Source organism: Cariama cristata, unplaced genomic scaffold, assembly GCF_000690535.1.
Source record: "Cariama cristata isolate BGI_N322 unplaced genomic scaffold, ASM69053v1 scaffold7190, whole genome shotgun sequence".
NCBI lineage: Eukaryota > Metazoa > Chordata > Aves > Cariamiformes > Cariamidae > Cariama > Cariama cristata.
Window position 1 is genome coordinate 20,942 of NW_009592886.1, and position 17,695 is coordinate 38,636.

Genomic DNA, 17,695 nt, shown 5'->3' on the forward strand with positions numbered 1-17,695 from the left:
AACTTTTGAATGGATTTTAAGAGGGGCTAGCAGGAAAGTAAAAGGTCAGCTAAAAGCAACCAGTGTCACAACCTCTATTTCTTCCAGCATTCTGTTGTATTCTGACAGATTTCTGACTTTAGGAGCTAGCATCACATTCATCCAGTAAGTAATTTCCACAAGTAATTCTAATTCATGATGTGCAAGGAGCCTGTCTTAACACAGAAAATGTTTTTAGTTTTGTTTGGCATTGATGGAAATATTGCAAAGCTTTGTTAAAGTTTTCTGATTTTTCCCCCCACTCTACCCAGTTTTCTTTGACAGAGCTTTTTAAATAAATCATGTTATTATGTGAAGAGACAGAACAGACCTGTTAAGTTACTTTTTCTGATTGAGAATTCCATCTACTTTTATACTTTCTGATCTGCTTTTCAGTTACTAGGAGCTCTGCCAAACTGGCTTGAATAGCCCAGTACTGTTTCCTGGTGTCTTCAGTTTTCCTTAAGACTTTAAAGCTGGGGAAAACAAAATATGCATAGATAATGTTAAGATGATAATGTGAGACTTTGAGTTCAACCATTCACTGCTGCTTATAAGTAAAAACATGTCATTATAGGAAAACGTTATACTACTTATTACCATTTCTATTATATGCAAGTTTTGTTCTTTTTTTGAAAAAAACCCACCTACATCTGCTGCTGCTTGAAAGCAAAGATGCTGTATATCCCATCATTTTACCAAAGAAATAAATGCATTATGAAGTGCATGCCTGCATTGCAAGAGGTTCAGTGGAAAATAGACCATATGGATGAAGTCTAGGAACTAAGTTTTTTCATAAGTGAAGACTAGTTAACCATTACTAATGGTGTTATGCTCAAGTAACGACCTGTATATCATTATCAGTAGAATAGTCTTAGTCATTATTTAATTTCATATTTATTTGTGCACTTAGCGTCACTGATTTTTCTAGCACATTTTCATCAACAGCTTGTGACTGAGTTAAGATTCCAGGACATAGTGGTAAAAATGTTGCTTTTACTTGCAGATAATTTAACATTCAGCTTTGCTTAGCTATTATGAAGGAAAGAATTGACAGGATTGATAATGCGAAGGAGTAACCCCTTATTTTAAGCACCTAATTTTAATAAATTGATCTGACATTTACAGTAGTACTTCAGGTTCTAATGAATCCCTTTGTAATGTAAATTACGTTGCAGATATTCACCTGAAATTCCATTTTCCAACTTGACTGTGGAGAACATTTGTCATTCTGCAAATATTTATCTGTTGTTAGCAGTTTAACTTTACTGTTAACACATGACAACTCAAGTATAAGACACATTGCATTACTCCATGGTGGTCTTTATAATGCTGTCAGGAAGTATAAAGGACAGTTTTTTGGATCAGGCCAACATCAAGCCATTTTTTCCCTGTAACAGATGCAAAGGGGGTAATTTATCCAAGCATTAGGGACTCTACACTGCCTGATCTTTAAAAGGGAATGGTATGTATACTGGTATGTTAATGGAGAAAGCCTCTTGCTTATTGCATAAAAGATGTCTCCTGCCTGAGCTGTGTAAATGGGCACAATCTGTGGTTAAGAACAGACTGGGGTAGGACTCTCTCTATTTTGTCAACTTGGCATTAGGTACTGGGGAGGGAAAAGGACCAGTAATTAGCTGAGCCAAAGTAGTCTTGGAGCTATGGATGGAGGTTTAAAGGAACAGAGGGGTAATTTTTTCAGCCCATTACTGCCACTTTTCTCATATGAATTAAATCTGACCTCCTGCATGATACAAATGCCCCCATTACAATGAAATTAAAGGGGAAAACACCAACCAGTACATAAATAGACATTATTTGCGATTTGTAAAAACAAGGGGTATAAAGGTTCAGACCTAATTGTCTCCATTTGTGCACTCTCGAAGTTAGTTTTTCCAGCCGACAAACAGGCATGGGACATGGGGAACTTTTTTCTGTTCTTGCACATGCTGCATAGTTCCAGAGCTAGAAAAATAGGATTTTCTCACAGGCATTAAGTTGATGTTGTTCATTTTTGTTTTACATAAATGCATATTTTTTTTTTGTAGTCCCTATCAGTAGCGAGAGACTATCTGATACTGCACTCCCTGGGGTAGTATACCCTGAAGTCTGAGTGGAGGTTCAGACTATAAGATCATATATGTCAGATACAAACATATAGTAGAACAGAATAAAAAATTATCATGACTGGGGCAAACTATTAGCACACGTATTTTAAGTGGATATATAAATAAATCCTTTAGTGCTTACAACCTTTATGGAAAAACATACAGTACGGTAACAAGGACCAGAAGCTGAGCTTGGTTTTTATTAGCCTTAAGTAAAGGTGACCACATACTTGTCAAGTGCCCAGTAATGACACTTTGTAGGAACTATCCAGGGAGGTTCTGTGTGTCAAAGAGATTAAGGATGAGGTAGAAAAAGGGTTATCTCTGACCTATGGTGTCTTTATGACTAGGGATCTCCTTCAAGCCCCAGTGTGTTCAAAGAGGAAGTTTGTTAGAAAAATTCTGCAAAAATAAAATACTTGAAAGGCTAATAAAGCCTCTAGGTGCTATATATTGTCATACAATTCCCACTGACATCAGCAAAGTCTGCATACGTGTCTCCCAGTAAAATCAATCTGAACTGTATGTTTAGCTGAACTCTTAAGTCTGGATGTGTGCTACAAGTGTAAGCCAGTAGATTAGTGGATTTTTACTCTGTCAGAAAATGTATGGAGGAGGAGGGCTATATCATGGGAGTTAACTGACTGACTCTTTTTTACTTTATCAACATAAAATCTTGGCTTTCGTATGCTTCTGAAGCTTTGATTGCACTGATTCACCCTCAAAAACTGCTTTAGAACACTGCTTTAGGTCTGTAATAATTTTGTGGCATCTGCAAGACATTACAGACTCTGGCCCTGATTCTTGGCTGACCTACTCTTTCTGTAGTAATTTGTATCAGGGCAAAGTGATGATTAGAACAGGTTACCAAGCCAGAACAGCAGCAGTCCCGTTCTCTTGGTTCTGGTATGAATGATGACTGCAGGACAGCAGAGATGGGGAGACTTCTCTCCTGTGGGGAAGTACGGAGTTTTCCGACCTCTCGCTAATGTCAGGAGAAATGGTTGATCTCATTACTTCGGATGATACATAGAGAACTCTTGAGTAATGTCTTCCTCACCACAACTCTGTGTTTGGGCACTTTCTGCAGAAAATGCTTCCCAGAGTGAGCTGCGAGACCTACTTTCAGAGTTCAACCTTTTGAAACAGGTGAACCATCCTCATGTCATCAAACTTTATGGAGCCTGCAGTCAAGATGGTAAATATTACAAACTCGTTATTAAGCAATGTTTGAAGGGAAGCGGAAACGCTAATTCAGTGTAACTAAGCATTTTTCCTGTGGTTTTCTTCAATACACATTTTGATTCTGAAGCTATTTTAAATTTAACCAATCTACTACCAATTCTCTTCCAATCAATATACATTTATATATTATGTTGGTGCTCAGTAAGTGTTTTCAAATATGGGTTACATTTAAAGTTTAATGGAGATTTCATTATTGTTGTTGTTATTCATACTAAAACAATGCCTTGAGGCCTGAGCCAGGGGGTGAGATCTCCCTTTGAAAAAAACAAAACAAAACAACCCCCCAAAAAAGACAACTACAGATCCTTTTGTTGAAATATAGGTGGATAGTTAGATGGATACTCAGTTTTTCTCCTCTGCCACAAAACTGTTGTCTCCCTCTTGCTGTGAAATAGTTGCTAAAAGCCAGTCACTGAAAGGTATATTGCAAGGGGGAAAATTTTCAGACACATATATTATAAACTGCCGATGAAGCAAATTCTCATTGTTGTGCATAGGAACTGATCTGAATAATTTCTGTTCATTTTAAATGAAGTTGCATGGCAACATCCTCTTCCTTTTGCATCTGTAATTACGCAGCCTAAAACCACAGTATGCATGTATCAACCTTGGGCAAAGGTCTGCCTTCTTTGCCCACCCAGTTCTGTTGCAATTGGCACTTTTAGTTGCAGAGAGAGAATATAATTACAGGACTGAGTCATCTCTGAGTCTTACTAAGTTAATGAACCAGCAGAGGGATTTATGTTTTTTTCTTTTCAGTACAATGTATTTTTTCATCCCAAAGGAAGTGAATTGTTTCTGAGTCACAGGCTTTTAATAAATATCAAGTTAATTCATCAGTGTATGAGGTGGGAGAGCTTTGATACAACAGACAAATGTATTTAGCATTAAAGCACTGAGTGGGTGTTATTCATGTGGGTAATGGGGAGGAGAAAGTAATGGATTGAAATGTCAGAATGTTTCTAAGTGCTTTGAAAAGGCACCTTAAATACAACATTGGAAGTAGCAGGTGATTTGTGAGCTCAGTATCACACACTCCAGAAAATTATTTTGATTTTAATTTTTTTTGAAGTTTCTCTAAGTTAGGCTGTTTCACAGATCTGATTTGTAAGAAGGCTGTCTCTTTTTTAGTCTCACATTATCTAGATGAGGGAATATATGCAAGAACCTGAATTCTGCTTTGATTTAGGCTGAAACTCACTCACTTTGCATAGAGGATGTAAGCTAAAAATATTCTATGACTCCATGGCTGATTCGGTGCCTTTTATGTAAAGGCCAGAGGTGTCTGGAGCCTCTGACTGTTCAAAACAATGGGTTGATTAGAAGAGACTTTTTTGAGAAAAATTAAAATGGTTATCTATTAATTGTTTACTTATCAGCATGTTTGTTTATTTCAGGCCCGCTGTATTTAATTGTGGAATACGCTAAATATGGCTCCTTGCGCAGTTTTCTCAGGGAAAGTCGAAAAGTAGGACCCAGCTACGTGGGCAGTGATGGCAACAGAAATTCAAGTTATTTGGATAACCCTGATGAGAGAGCCTTAACAATGGGAGATCTGATATCGTTTGCATGGCAGATATCACGAGGAATGCAGTACCTTGCAGAAATGAAGGTAGGGCAGTGTAGTAGTGATCTGAGCGTGTCCTTGTGATATACATGTCAGCAGTCAGTTCCTCCACAGGAAGCATAAACACTATTGTTGGTTTCTTCCAAAAGCTTGTTCATCGTGATTTAGCAGCCAGAAACGTATTGGTGGCAGAAGGGCGCAAAATGAAGATTTCTGATTTTGGCCTCTCCCGTGATGTATATGAAGAAGATTCGTATGTCAAGAGGAGCAAGGTACAGTGCATATTAAAAACAGTATTGGGAATTTTTACCTAATCAAGAGAATGAATTTATACTGCAGGACTTGAGCACAGAAGAAAAACATAATAGCTATTTTTTTATTACCTTAGAATAATTCTCTATTTTAAAGAAATAAAAATTAAGATGAAGCAAAATTATGAGCTTAATCAGTGGGACATTAATATATATATGTGTGTAAAAGATGTATCATTTTAAGTCACCATTACCTCCTCCAGCTCTTTTAATTGACTCGTCAACAAAACGAATTTATTTCTAATATGTAAAGTTATTAAAAGAAAGGTCACTATGATGATTAAGGGCTTAGAGCATCTAACATGCAAGGAGAGGCTGATAAAGCTGGGCTTGTTTGGCCTGGAGAAAAGAGAGCTCAGCGGGATCTTATTGATGTGTAGAAATACCTGATGGGAGGGAATAAAGCCAACAGGGCTAGGCTCTTCTCACTGTGGCCCAGTGACAGAACAAGAGGCAATGGGAGCTATTTTAAATATGAGAAAATCCATTTAAAGAAAAGAGAAAACTTTTTCACCGTAACAGTGATCAAACACGGGAACAGGCTGCCCAGAGAATAGTTATTAAAAAAGGAGCTATATCATTATTAAAAGCAGGAACTTTTAACTATTAACCTTTTAACAGGTAGAGGGCAGCCCATTTTTAAATGAGGTGAGCCCTCTCATTTATCTAATTCCTTATCACAACACTTGAAAACATAAACAAAAAAACCATCATTTTTCTCTGTCTCCTTTCCTACTTATAATTAAAAATATAAACAAAAAACCCCCAAGGAATTGGAAAAAATGCAGACAATTTCTATCAAGATCCTAATTCCAGGAATTATCACATCTATGCAGAAGACTTGAAGAAAAGCTGTCCTAGAAATACTTCCAAATGTATGAATAATACCAAATCTTAATTGAAATGGTACATTGCAGGTCAGGGTAGATTAGGAGCTAATGCTACCTGCTAGAGGTTATTGAAAGCAATTCTGTTTTATCTGCCACAGTAGATTATTGTCAGGTGCCTATATACAGCTCGCAGTGCTCATGGCAGGATTTAGCATGCGGCACCGTTTAACCTGTAGGACTACACAAAGGAAATTTGATGGAAAAGTGAGTTATTGAGTGACACTACTACCTCCCTGAAAAGAAATGCTTGAGCATAATAACTTTGAGACTAAGAAGATAAGCTAAGGCTTATAATTTATTTATTCCTGTAAAAAATACTGTCAGATACAGCAAGCCAAATCCTGCTTTCTGCCTGTTTGCATCAACCTGTCACTGACATGAGCAGAACTTTTACAAGTCAATTCCAGGCCAGATTGTGATGTTCACTAACACTACTTTCTATTGACTCTTTCTAAGATGAGTAGTGTTGGTTCAGTACCCTCTATGACTTAATATGAAAGAGTTGCCAACAGAATTTTTTGCATGTGAAAATTTTAGAATTTTATGAAAAGGCTTCCATAAACACTGTGAATTTTCAGTTTAGCTTTCCCTGTTTTTTCAGGCCAGTTTGTGTGAATGTTTTGTAACTCAAAATAAGTTGTAAAGGAAAAAAAAACCTTTTGGAAGACATAGAATCATAGAATTGTTATGGTTGGAAGAGACCTCAAAGATGATCAAGTCCAACCGTATACCCAATGCCACCATGCCCACTAAACCATGTCTCGGAGCGCCACATCTAAACGTTTTTCGAACACCTCCAGGGATGGTGAGTCCACCACCTCCCTGGGGGGCCTATTCCAATGCCTGATGACTCTTACAGTGAAGAAGTTCTTCCTAATCTCCAACCTGAACCTTCCCTGATGCAACTTGAGACCGTTTCCTCTTGTCCTATCACTAGTTACCGGGAAGAAGAGACCAACCCCCACCTCACTACAACCTCCTTTCAGGTAGTTGTAGAGGGCAATAAGGTCTCCCCTCAGCCTCCTTTTCTCCAGGCCCTTCACCAGCTTTGTGATTCTTCTCTGGACATGCTTGAGCACCTCAATGTCCTTCTTGAAGTGAGGGGCCCAAAATGATTCAGTCCATTGGAAGATATTAGAGTATAGATAGTGTATCTGTTACAGTTTTGAAGATAAATACCTTGGTTTTCCATTTGGAAACTTAACTTTCTGACCAGTAATTGCATTGTTGCTTTTTGTCCTGTTAGGGTCGGATACCTGTTAAATGGATGGCCATAGAGTCCCTATTTGATCATATCTATACAACACAAAGTGATGTGTAAGTGTAAATTCTTGTATTCTTTATGGTTTATGTACTTGTTTAAGGAGATGAGGGAGGAAGCACAACAAGGTACGTAGCAGCCAAAGCTGTTACTCTTACAAAGAGACATGAAGAAAACAGCCTGGATGGCACCATCAGCTGGCAATAATACATAAGATTTTTGTTGTTGAATTAAATCTGAAGAAAAGATTATTAGAGGTATTTAGGTACATAATTCCTGTTGAAATCAACAAGGGTTGGATCTGTTCATGTGACATGGTTGCCTTTGAATATACACAAATTATTAGTCTTTGCTAAAGATAATGATCATACCCAAAATTCCCAGTTCCTGTCCATTACTTGCCGTAACACTTGCTGGCAGATGAGGGATGGGGTGGGAAGGAAGAAGAATTTAACACCTGGCCTCACTCCTATTGAAATCAATGACAAAATTCCAATTAATTTTAATGACAGCCAGCTCAGACTTTAGGGGAATAGTCTGGTTCCAATGCCAAGATGCAAGTTCATTTGCATGATTAGGGCAACAGAGATCCTGAAGATGGATATGTTCCTGTCTCCACTTGTGATGATGAGGTGGTAAAGCAACCACAGCTAAGCTGTTTTCATGTCTGATAAGCAAGGAGCCAGGCAGAGGAGTTTTTGTATACATTTAACTCAGGATCAGATACTTTCATTTCTTTCTCTCTGGGATGAGTGAAGCTTGTGACTAGTCATCAGGCAGATACTAAAACTAAATATTATTTATTTAGGAGAAAAACCTCTAAGGGACTGCAAGAGCAGCAGTACTTACGCCTGATTTTCTGCTAGGTAGTGTTTTGGGTAGCTTTTTGATCCCTTCCAAGTTTCTCTTGAAAGAGGATCTGACTAATGTTTTCCTTAACCTCAAATGGAGTAAAACATACCAATCTCAATGACATTTCACTTTGGGGGAAAACACTTTGATAATAGCAGTATGTGCAAATAGGAACCTTTTGATTTGTACTTCTAAAATTATTTACATTCACTTTTTACTCTTTTCTTTGCAGATCAGAGTAGTTTTGTGAAATACAATATTTTCTTTGCCTTGGAAATTCCTTACAAAATGAATTTCCAAAATATTTTCACTTACTTTGATTCATTTGGAGTAAGAAAAGAAAAAAGATTGGGGTAATACTTGGGACAATATCACTTTTACTTAGGTCTGCTTACAGGTTTTTCTGGGTTTCTTTTTTATCCTCCTCACAGTGTCCATAGTGCTGACCTGCTTCTCTACAATGACTTTTCCCAGAGAATTGTTAAAATTTTTTTACAACTTTTTAGCATATTTTTAATTTCTTCATTTTCTGCAAAACAGATTTGTCGCTATGGTTTGGGGCCAGAACAGATTGTGTAACTGCCTCTTCTTTGATTGTTGATTGATCTTCTGGATCCAATACCATTCCTCCCTGTTTGTTTACCTGATGGGCTGCTATTAAGCCCAGGAGCCCATGTCTTGTCCATGTGATACCACACCATGCAGATTGCCCAGCTGGCATCAAGCAAGCTCGCTCAGAGCCCTGGGCAGCAGGCTGGTGCTGTGTGGCTTTACTGCTTCCCAGATCTGGATTAGTATCTCCATGTAAAGCCATGCTGATTTACCAGCTTTCTTGGAGATGCATCAGGTATTCTTAATAGAGCACTGCATTGTGCTTTGTAGGTCTGCTTCAATACAATGGCATATAAGGTCTAAGTATCTGCCACACTTACACGGTGCCTTTGACTCACTGGTGAGGTCACCTTCACTATTTATGTCATTATACATGAAGTAATCTAAGAGTGTTATATAGCAGCTCCTAATTTAGCGAAGTCCCTACAGAGAACAGTACTGAGACACACATAGAGAATTGCAAAGCAAATCCTCTCCAGCGCTAGGTTCCATGAATGCCTTTCCCAAAGCAGCAAACTGATAAATGAAGCACTTTTTTGCAGCAGTAATTGTTACTTTAGATAATTGTGCTCACTGGAAATACTATTTTATGAATATTCTTTGTTGTTTGTGGTGATGCAATTATATTTTAGGTGAACATATATATTAATATACTCAGCAACCATTCCAATATGCTCTTTTTTTCTGATACACTGTGTTTCTATTTTCCAGCCTCTTCCTTCTAAAGCCTTTCTATATAGTTAGTGGTTACCAGTGCTTAATAGCAATACCACTTGCCAGCATTTACAAAATCCCATTTTAGCTTCAGAGGTTGATGACATCAGTGGAAAGCTAGCCTACTGTCTTCCTCTTCACATATTTTTCTTTCCTGGCTTTTTCTGATCACATTTTTCTTCTGCAATAAGCATAGCACAATGGGAAATTTTTCATCTCCCATTTCTTCTCCCATAGTACTTAATTTGTATAATGATTCAAAAGCATTGCAGCATTCTACAGCATTCTATTCTAATATGCCCATTTACTGAACAACTTTAATTAAGAAATTATTCATCTGATCCCTCCTTCCATATTCTGTAAAATTCCTCTTAAGCAGAAGAGGTGGATTTTAAAAATAAAACCTACTATGCTACAAAGTTTATTTGAATTAATCATGGACAGAATTATAACTTCATGGCAGAGCATAATTGGCTTCAAAAAGGGTATGAGGAGGTACATTAATAAAGTATATGAAAATGCTATAAATATTCACTAGCTTTCAAGAATGTGCAGAGTGATTAAAAATTAACTCAATGAATGGCATTAGGGAGAAAAATGGCAGCATACCGCTTAGGACTCTGTGAGACTCACTTTGCCTTCTCTGCCCATTTTTGAAGTTTTATTGCTGTACTTTTGGGGTTACTGTTGTTCTTTAAAATGTGAGAAGCACAGGTGGAATGTAGTCAGACAGGAGGTGAGGTTTGTGGCTAACACTTTGAGATGGAATATTCAAACACTGCTGTTTGGTTTGGCATTAGGTGTGTAACACTTCCTAAAATCTTCTTAAAAGTGGAGTTTTCACAGAAATTGCTCAATGATGAGAGCACAAAAGCTAATGTTTGTCATAAATTGTATGTAATTTTGCTTCCAGATGCATCCCATTGAGTATCCCCTTTGAGTGAAACGGTGTTGGCTGGTTTCCTTCATTTTGAACATCCAAATTTTGGCCGTTCTGTCGATTCAGCAGATTCAGAGTAATTTGTAGCTTCTTTGTGTCTCAAAAAAGCCTTCCACTAAGGAAAGAAAAACATTTTTGCCTCTCTTCTCCTGGTCTGCCCTCCAAAAATGGACTTAATATAATCTATCTAAATATTTCCAGCCCATTGAGCAAGGTCTTTTTGTTTAAGCTCATCGATAAAGTAGGTTAAAAAAGTCATCATTTCTTCTGTTCATTTCAGAAAGCAGTTTCTTCTGTCTTGTGTTCTACGTTAAACAATATTTTAGGCATTTGGTATTTCCAGAATAAATTCTTTACTTTTCTTTCATCAACTCTAAGAAGAAAATTAAGTCCTGAATCACTGAAATGGCCCAATAGACCAGGGGAAATCAAAGTTGTTGCTTATGATTAAAATAAACACATTGTGCATCTAAAGAAACATAACCTCATAGTCAAGACAGCAAACCAGCCCTTTGGTAACTTGTTGAGCCAGCCCGTGTAAACTTAGACAATTATTTCTGAATAGGACTATAAAGGCTAACTAGGGAGGTTAGACTCCCTCTGTAGCCAATGGAAAAAGAGAGGCACATCCAGGAGCACTGTAGAGAAGAGGAATAAGCCTTTGGGCTGGGCCACCGTGGGAAGGACTTTCTGCTGTCTGGAGAAGGTGAGCCTTCCCAGGATACAGTTAGCTTTTGTCAGTCAATAAAAGAAGTATTCCTTAACTCTGCTGTCTTAATTTTGTCATCTTTTTAATGAATGGTATTTGGGAACAAGGACGGCCCTATATGTGCATCTGTACAGCCGCTCTGGGTCAGCAATGTCTTGAATTTGGTTGGGTTCTCAAGACACTAGAAAGAGATTTGTTGGGTGAAAGCCACACTAAGCTCTTGAAACCTACGACTCTAAAGAAAAGCTCATTTTCTCTTTTTCAGATGGTCATTTGGAGTTCTGCTATGGGAGATTGTAACTTTGGGAGGCAATCCCTACCCAGGTATTGCTCCTGAAAGACTCTTTAACCTTCTAAAAACAGGGTATAGAATGGAGAGACCAGAAAACTGCAGTGAAGAAATGTAAGTAGCTCTTGTTCTGATTAGTTTCATAAAACATCTCTTCAGTAAATACAGTAAAAAAAAAAAAAGGTTTAAATAAATACCACATAAATACTGTTCTGTATATCTGAGAGGTATATCAAAATATGTAGCGCTCAAAAGAATGTAATGAATTAGTGAACAATAAAGTGCAGGAAGAGAATTGCCAACAGAATGTTTGCAGCTACCTCTAAAGTATTTGTAGGATATCAAATAACATGCTTGCCAAATAATTAAGAGTTTGAATATTCAAAACTTTTGAGGGTTGGGGGAGGAGGATGATTTCATAAAACAGAGCGCTCAAAAAAGTGTTTCAGTACTTTTCTGCAAATAAGATAGATGTTCCATCAACAGTCATTGCCTATTAGTTGTCCTGGCTTTGCATAGGAGAAATGATACCTTGACCCAGAAATCTATACCCTAGAAGACACAAATTTTCTGTGACTTGATAAGCCCATGGCAATTTCTTTTCAGTTTTGAGACAGTTCATATTTTATTGGGTGATTTACTAAAACACCCTCAATGTGAAGTATCTTCTCTCTGTGGTTCTTCCGTGGCATTTGGAGATGAGGCATGATTTTATGTTCAGCCTGTGAATCTGGTCATGGTCAGGTTTCTTTAGAAAGTTAGAGACTATAATCACTGACATCTCTTTTGACTTGTTTTCATTATGAAGGATGCTTTGGCCACATCGGAGCTGAGAAAATACAGTATAAATAATATAATTTAATGTTTTTAATACCATATGCAGAGAAAAAACATTAAGGGTTTCTGAATTTAGGGCAGGTGGAAGTTTACAAATGTCACTGGCAAATATCCTCCAGCAATACTTATTATTTAATTTTTTGTTTGTTTGTTTCATCTCAACATGGAATAAGACTTCATTTCTCAAACATATATTATATCATTCATAATTATTAGGTTAGGCAAGCTGGCCATGTCTGAGTTTCTTTTTTTATTCAAACCACATCATGGTTTTCTGACTAGTTCAGGTTTTTTTCTGTTTTACTCAGAAATTTTTCTGACAGCCTTTGACAGCCCACTTGGAGGACCATTTTTCTTAAACTGCATTCTCCACTTTACCCAGTCAAGTAAGAGAGAGATCATGGATGAGGGCAAAAAATTGCAATGCTTATCAATAGCTTGCTATAGTTCTTGTAGCCAACTATTTCCACAATTAGAGCACTTGTGTGACTAGATCACTTAGTCCTGAAAATAACATGAATGGCACAGGTTGGAGAGTTACACATCTAGAACTTGGTCAATGTCTGCCTGATAGTCACTTGACTATAAAACTTTAATTCTGCTCCCTTTCGTTTCCTCACTGTATGCTATAGAAGGCAGTTAAAGACAGAATAAGAATAGATATAATAAAAATAATAATAATAGAAGTAATCAAAATAATGTTAGTTTGTGCAAATAGTCTTAGGTTAGGCTTCACTTTGAAGAAAAGTTTACAGAAACTTTTCAGAATTTAAAGAAAGAAGAACAAATTTCTACTTTCTGATATAACAGCAGAGTTTTTCAGGTTGAGAGATGCACATCAGTGATGATATACAAATTTCTTCAAAGTCATACGCAAACAAAATCAATTAGAAATCTGGCATGATGCCTACACATGAGGTAGTCCTTTGAGAAAGTGAAAATAATGAAAGAAACCTAAGACTACATTCCTTCAAGGCCAGCCAAGTGCATCGTCATTTAAACTCATAAAGACTCACGAAAATAAAAGCCCATTCTTGTGAATGTCAGTTGTTGATTCAAGGGCATGTTTTATAGAACATGCAACAAAGACTGATGTACTTGTAGATGGCCTTCATGCCACATTTCAGTACTGTAAATTATTTGAGTAGAAGCATGACCCACTTCTAACAATTTGGGGGATTTTTTCACCTTGCGGTGGGTCACAGGTACAACCTGATGTTGCGCTGTTGGAAGCAAGAACCCGACAAAAGACCAACATTTGCTGAGATCAGCAAGGAACTAGAGAAAATGATGGTGAAGAGTAGGGTAAGTGTGGGAAAGCATGAGTTTTTTAAAGTTTTTGTGATCATCCGAGTTTGAATATACAGAAATAATGATTTATTTTTTTTTTTCAAAAAATAAAGTAATTTACTTTTCCTCAAATTTTGAAGCATTTACATATCTAGTTTCTTCCAAATGAATCCAGCTTTTCGAAAGCAGTACTACTTCATATAGTGGCCTTGGTGACTTCAACCCTAGATGCAGATGAGTTATCCTTAATCTGTCTAGCTTCCTTAAATAAAAAAAAAAACACTTAAAAATTACTGTGAAAAGTTACTTCTAATTTGCACTCCTGAATAAATAACCCTTGGAAGCCTAGAACTAGAAGAATGCAGTATTTTCTTGAATCTGATTTAGTTATATGATGATATCAACAGAGATACAAAAGCTGTATGATTCCACCATTCTGAGTTTCTTTAGAACTCTTATAATGCTGTATAAACTTTCTTTGAATGAATGGATGCTGAGGTCTAAAAATAAGTCCAAATTACATATATTTATAAAATGTATACATGTGTACTTGCACATAAACTTTTTTCTTTTTTAAATCTACCAGTTATGGGAAGGGGGGCAGTTACAAATGAAAAACAGGAAATACAGCAACCATTTTCAGATTTGAGAATGTGATGGCATTTACACTGGATACAACAAGGACTAATAAACAAATGGGAACAACTTTGTTCAGAATGTGAATATAAAAATAAGTTCTAAATTAAAAATGGCAAAGTGAAAAGTCTAGGCTGTACTTTAAATCACTCTGGCTTGTCAACCACTAATTTATAGCTGCTGAGAATCAGTTTGCAAACGATCTGCATGTCCAGTGACAGACTTGTAATACAGAGGCTGGCAAGTTTTCTGAAATTTTCATCATAATTAAAACCAAAGCCAATCCAAAATAGAGCTCAACAAATTAGTCATTTTTCTTCTTGCCTTTCTGAAGGGCAAGGCAAAAATTGGGTAACTTTACCTTTTTAAAGTTTAGTTTAAGTAAATTTCCAAAGGAAAAGCCATTTTGAAATGAAAAAGTATACTTTAGATGAGTTGAAAATGCTTCATATTTATTTTTTGCATCAAAGGAATTCAGCAGCACAGATGAAAACCTATGAAATCTTATGGTTGACCTAAATATTTAGTTTTAGAACAGCAGCAAAAGCTTTATTTGGCAATATTTACACAGCTAATTTTATACATGATTATATAATAGCTTTTGTAAAATGATGGGAAGATCTGAGTACCTTTTCCTTTAAGTATCTCTCTCTCTTTATATATATATATTTTTCAGGCATAACAGAAACTGAAAGTCAAACAAATCAGTTATCACAGCCCTTTAACTTCTTGGTTATTTTACTGATGTGCAGAATTAAGTAAGGGAAGTATTGATACATCTCACATCTCTAGCATGTCCACTGTTCTGGCAAATCAGATACTTCCAAAGGTGCTATGGTTGCAGAAAGGGAGAGCCTACTTGGGTGCCAGAGGTACTATCAAAAGACAATTGCAGTGGGTCTGTAGTTACTTGTTTTAAAGAAACCAGATGCACATGTAGCCTTTATACCCAACCAGTGACACTGCCGCGTACGTTAACCCAGCTTCTTCTGTGTTCACTTCTTAGGACTACTTAGATCTTGCGGCTTCCACACCTTCTGATTCCTTACTTTATGATGATGGGCTCTCAGAAGAGGAGACACCACTCGTGGACTGTAATAATGCTCCCCTCCCTCGAACCCTCCCTTCCACATGGATTGAAAACAAACTCTATGGTAGAATTTCACATGCATTTACTAGATTCTAGCAACACAAAAAAAAAAAATGATTTTTCTTCTGCACTCTTCTCAGACTCTGTAACCCCATTACAGTGTTTCTTGTCTGAATGAAGCCAATCAAAATTTGCTTGGAAGCTTCTTTTGGGTTTTTTTGTTTGTTTGTTTTTTCTTTTGGTAAATGTCAAAGTTTGCATCAGGATCATACTTTAGTCATTTTGCAGCTGTGTTTAAAATAAACATTTTTTTAAAAGGATGTGAAAATAAGTAAAATGACTAGATATCAGACAGTAAAAGAAAACAAAAGATCAGGGAAGTATTCTCAGGGGAAATATAAAATGCTAATGAGTATCTAAGTCAACTGTCCTGTTGGGGAACATTTAAAGTATGTTAGATTCTGCACCTCTAATTTAAGCAATAGACTTCTTTTTTTAAAATACTGGGTTTTGCCATAGCTCAATAATAGGACCCATCTGCAACATTTTTTCATTTATCAAGATGGATTTCTAAATTTCAGCTGCTCTTAATGTATTCTGGATCCATAAGCTGAAATGTCTATTTAATGTATCATAGAATTAAACCAGAGTATTATATACAGAAGGTAGAAATACTGTATATAAGTATTATATACAGACTAAATCAACATGTAAAGTCCTTTGAAAATTGAATTAACAATGGGCATTTTGAAAATACTCAGCTGTTTTCACGTCCTTTGATTTATTATGAAAATGTCAGTACTAAACCTTGATTGAATGATGTAGCAAGTGTTTTTAAAAAGAACATATGCTTTCATATTGTGATGGTGAGATGGACAGTAAAAATGGTTCTTGCCAAAACTCCTACATTTTGTCTCCTGATTAAATATTCTACATGTTTTTAGATATTTACTAACATCACAGACATTTTTTTCATTCTTCAAGCAGTACGACTTTTGAAAAGTTGAATCTTTTGGCTTAAAAGTTGCCTTTTAATACATGGCTTTGGATCTATTTTTGATCTATACCCTAGCTATAATTTTCTTTAATAGGTTCCCCCAACTCACGTTTACTTTGGGGCACTTAGTGGCCAGACTGTTAAAAGAATGCAGTAACAGAAAAAGTTGCCACCGAGGTTGATGGCAGATACTGAATGCTTAATAAGCAACAAAATCAGATTTCTGGTTTTGAAAATCCTGACCCTGGTATGATTCTCTGCTTGTACAGCTGAATCAACATGGTGCTAAGCACTCTCCTTCCATTTTGGTGATCGCTTGTGCCTAAACCAAGAAGCAGTTACTGGACTCAATGCAAATAATTACATGCCTGAAATACACGTTTAAATGCTGAATCGAGACAAGAGTGCTCAGGACTTTGTTGGACTTTACTCAGTTGTGCTTCTGGGATTTCCTAAAATTAAGCAGGAGATCCCTGGTGAGGGTGTGAGAGTGTCCCCAAAACCTCACTGAAGCCAAAGGAAAGGCGCCCATTTAAGTAAATGGAAATACTCTCAGTCATTGGAATGGACTTTGGATCCTGTCCCAAATAGGTTTATTAATTCTTGGAGCGCTTCCTGTACAGCAAGAACTTCCTCTTGCAAAGCAATATATTGCTACATGATTGTTAAAAAAGAAAATTATGGAAAGTTGGAGGCTCATCAGAAGAAAAATTACTAGCTTTTTATTATGCACATGTGCATACGTGCACACAATTTTTTATCAAGCAAGCACCTTATTTTTTCAGGGTTTGCCTACATCTGAATTTGTGCTTCAGGGATTTCGAAACATCATTTATATGAATTGATTTGGGACAAAATCCAGCGGACTGGCTTAAAATATTGAAGGGAGTTTTGCCAAGGGCCTTACTGTCTGCACATGAAGTTATGGTTCTTCAGTGCAGAAAAAATTATCTGTTTTCATTTTTAGGCATGTCATACCCGAACTGGCCTGAGGAGAGCCCCGTTCCACTCACAAGATTCGATGGCACTAACTCTGTGTTTTCAAGATATGCAAATGATAGTGTATATGCTAACTGGATGGTTTCACACTCAGCGGCAAAATTTATGGACAAGTTTGATAGCTAAAATTTTCTTTGTGAAAGGTAATGGACTCCTGAGGGGAACAAAGTTGCAAAGAATGGGAAGTCCATTGGCTCGTTCTTTGTACAATCAACAACTAACTTTTAAATTGGCAAACCCTTTTATTGGTAGTTTCTAAAGTGTGTTATTCATGCTGAAGACTATAATTGGTGATTTCCCCTTTCAGAAAACATATCAAGCTGGATA

At 36.8% G+C, this 17,695-nt stretch overlaps 1 protein-coding gene across 1 annotated transcript in view; it reads left to right on the top strand.

Annotated features, from left to right (window-relative positions):
• The window catches only part of RET (ret proto-oncogene), a gene marked incomplete at its 5' end in the record, with an annotated part of 35,022 nt that extends 19,437 nt beyond the window's left edge, over window positions 1-15,585 (top strand). The window contains 7 exons of the mRNA XM_009700208.1: window positions 3,220-3,327; window positions 4,772-4,986; window positions 5,091-5,213; window positions 7,389-7,459; window positions 11,496-11,633; window positions 13,562-13,661; window positions 15,289-15,585. Of these exons, the coding sequence (XP_009698510.1) occupies window positions 3,220-3,327; window positions 4,772-4,986; window positions 5,091-5,213; window positions 7,389-7,459; window positions 11,496-11,633; window positions 13,562-13,661; window positions 15,289-15,468 (935 nt within the window). The remainder of the gene's footprint in view (window positions 1-3,219; window positions 3,328-4,771; window positions 4,987-5,090; window positions 5,214-7,388; window positions 7,460-11,495; window positions 11,634-13,561; window positions 13,662-15,288) is intronic.
• Between the last annotated feature and the right edge of the window lie 2,110 nt (window positions 15,586-17,695).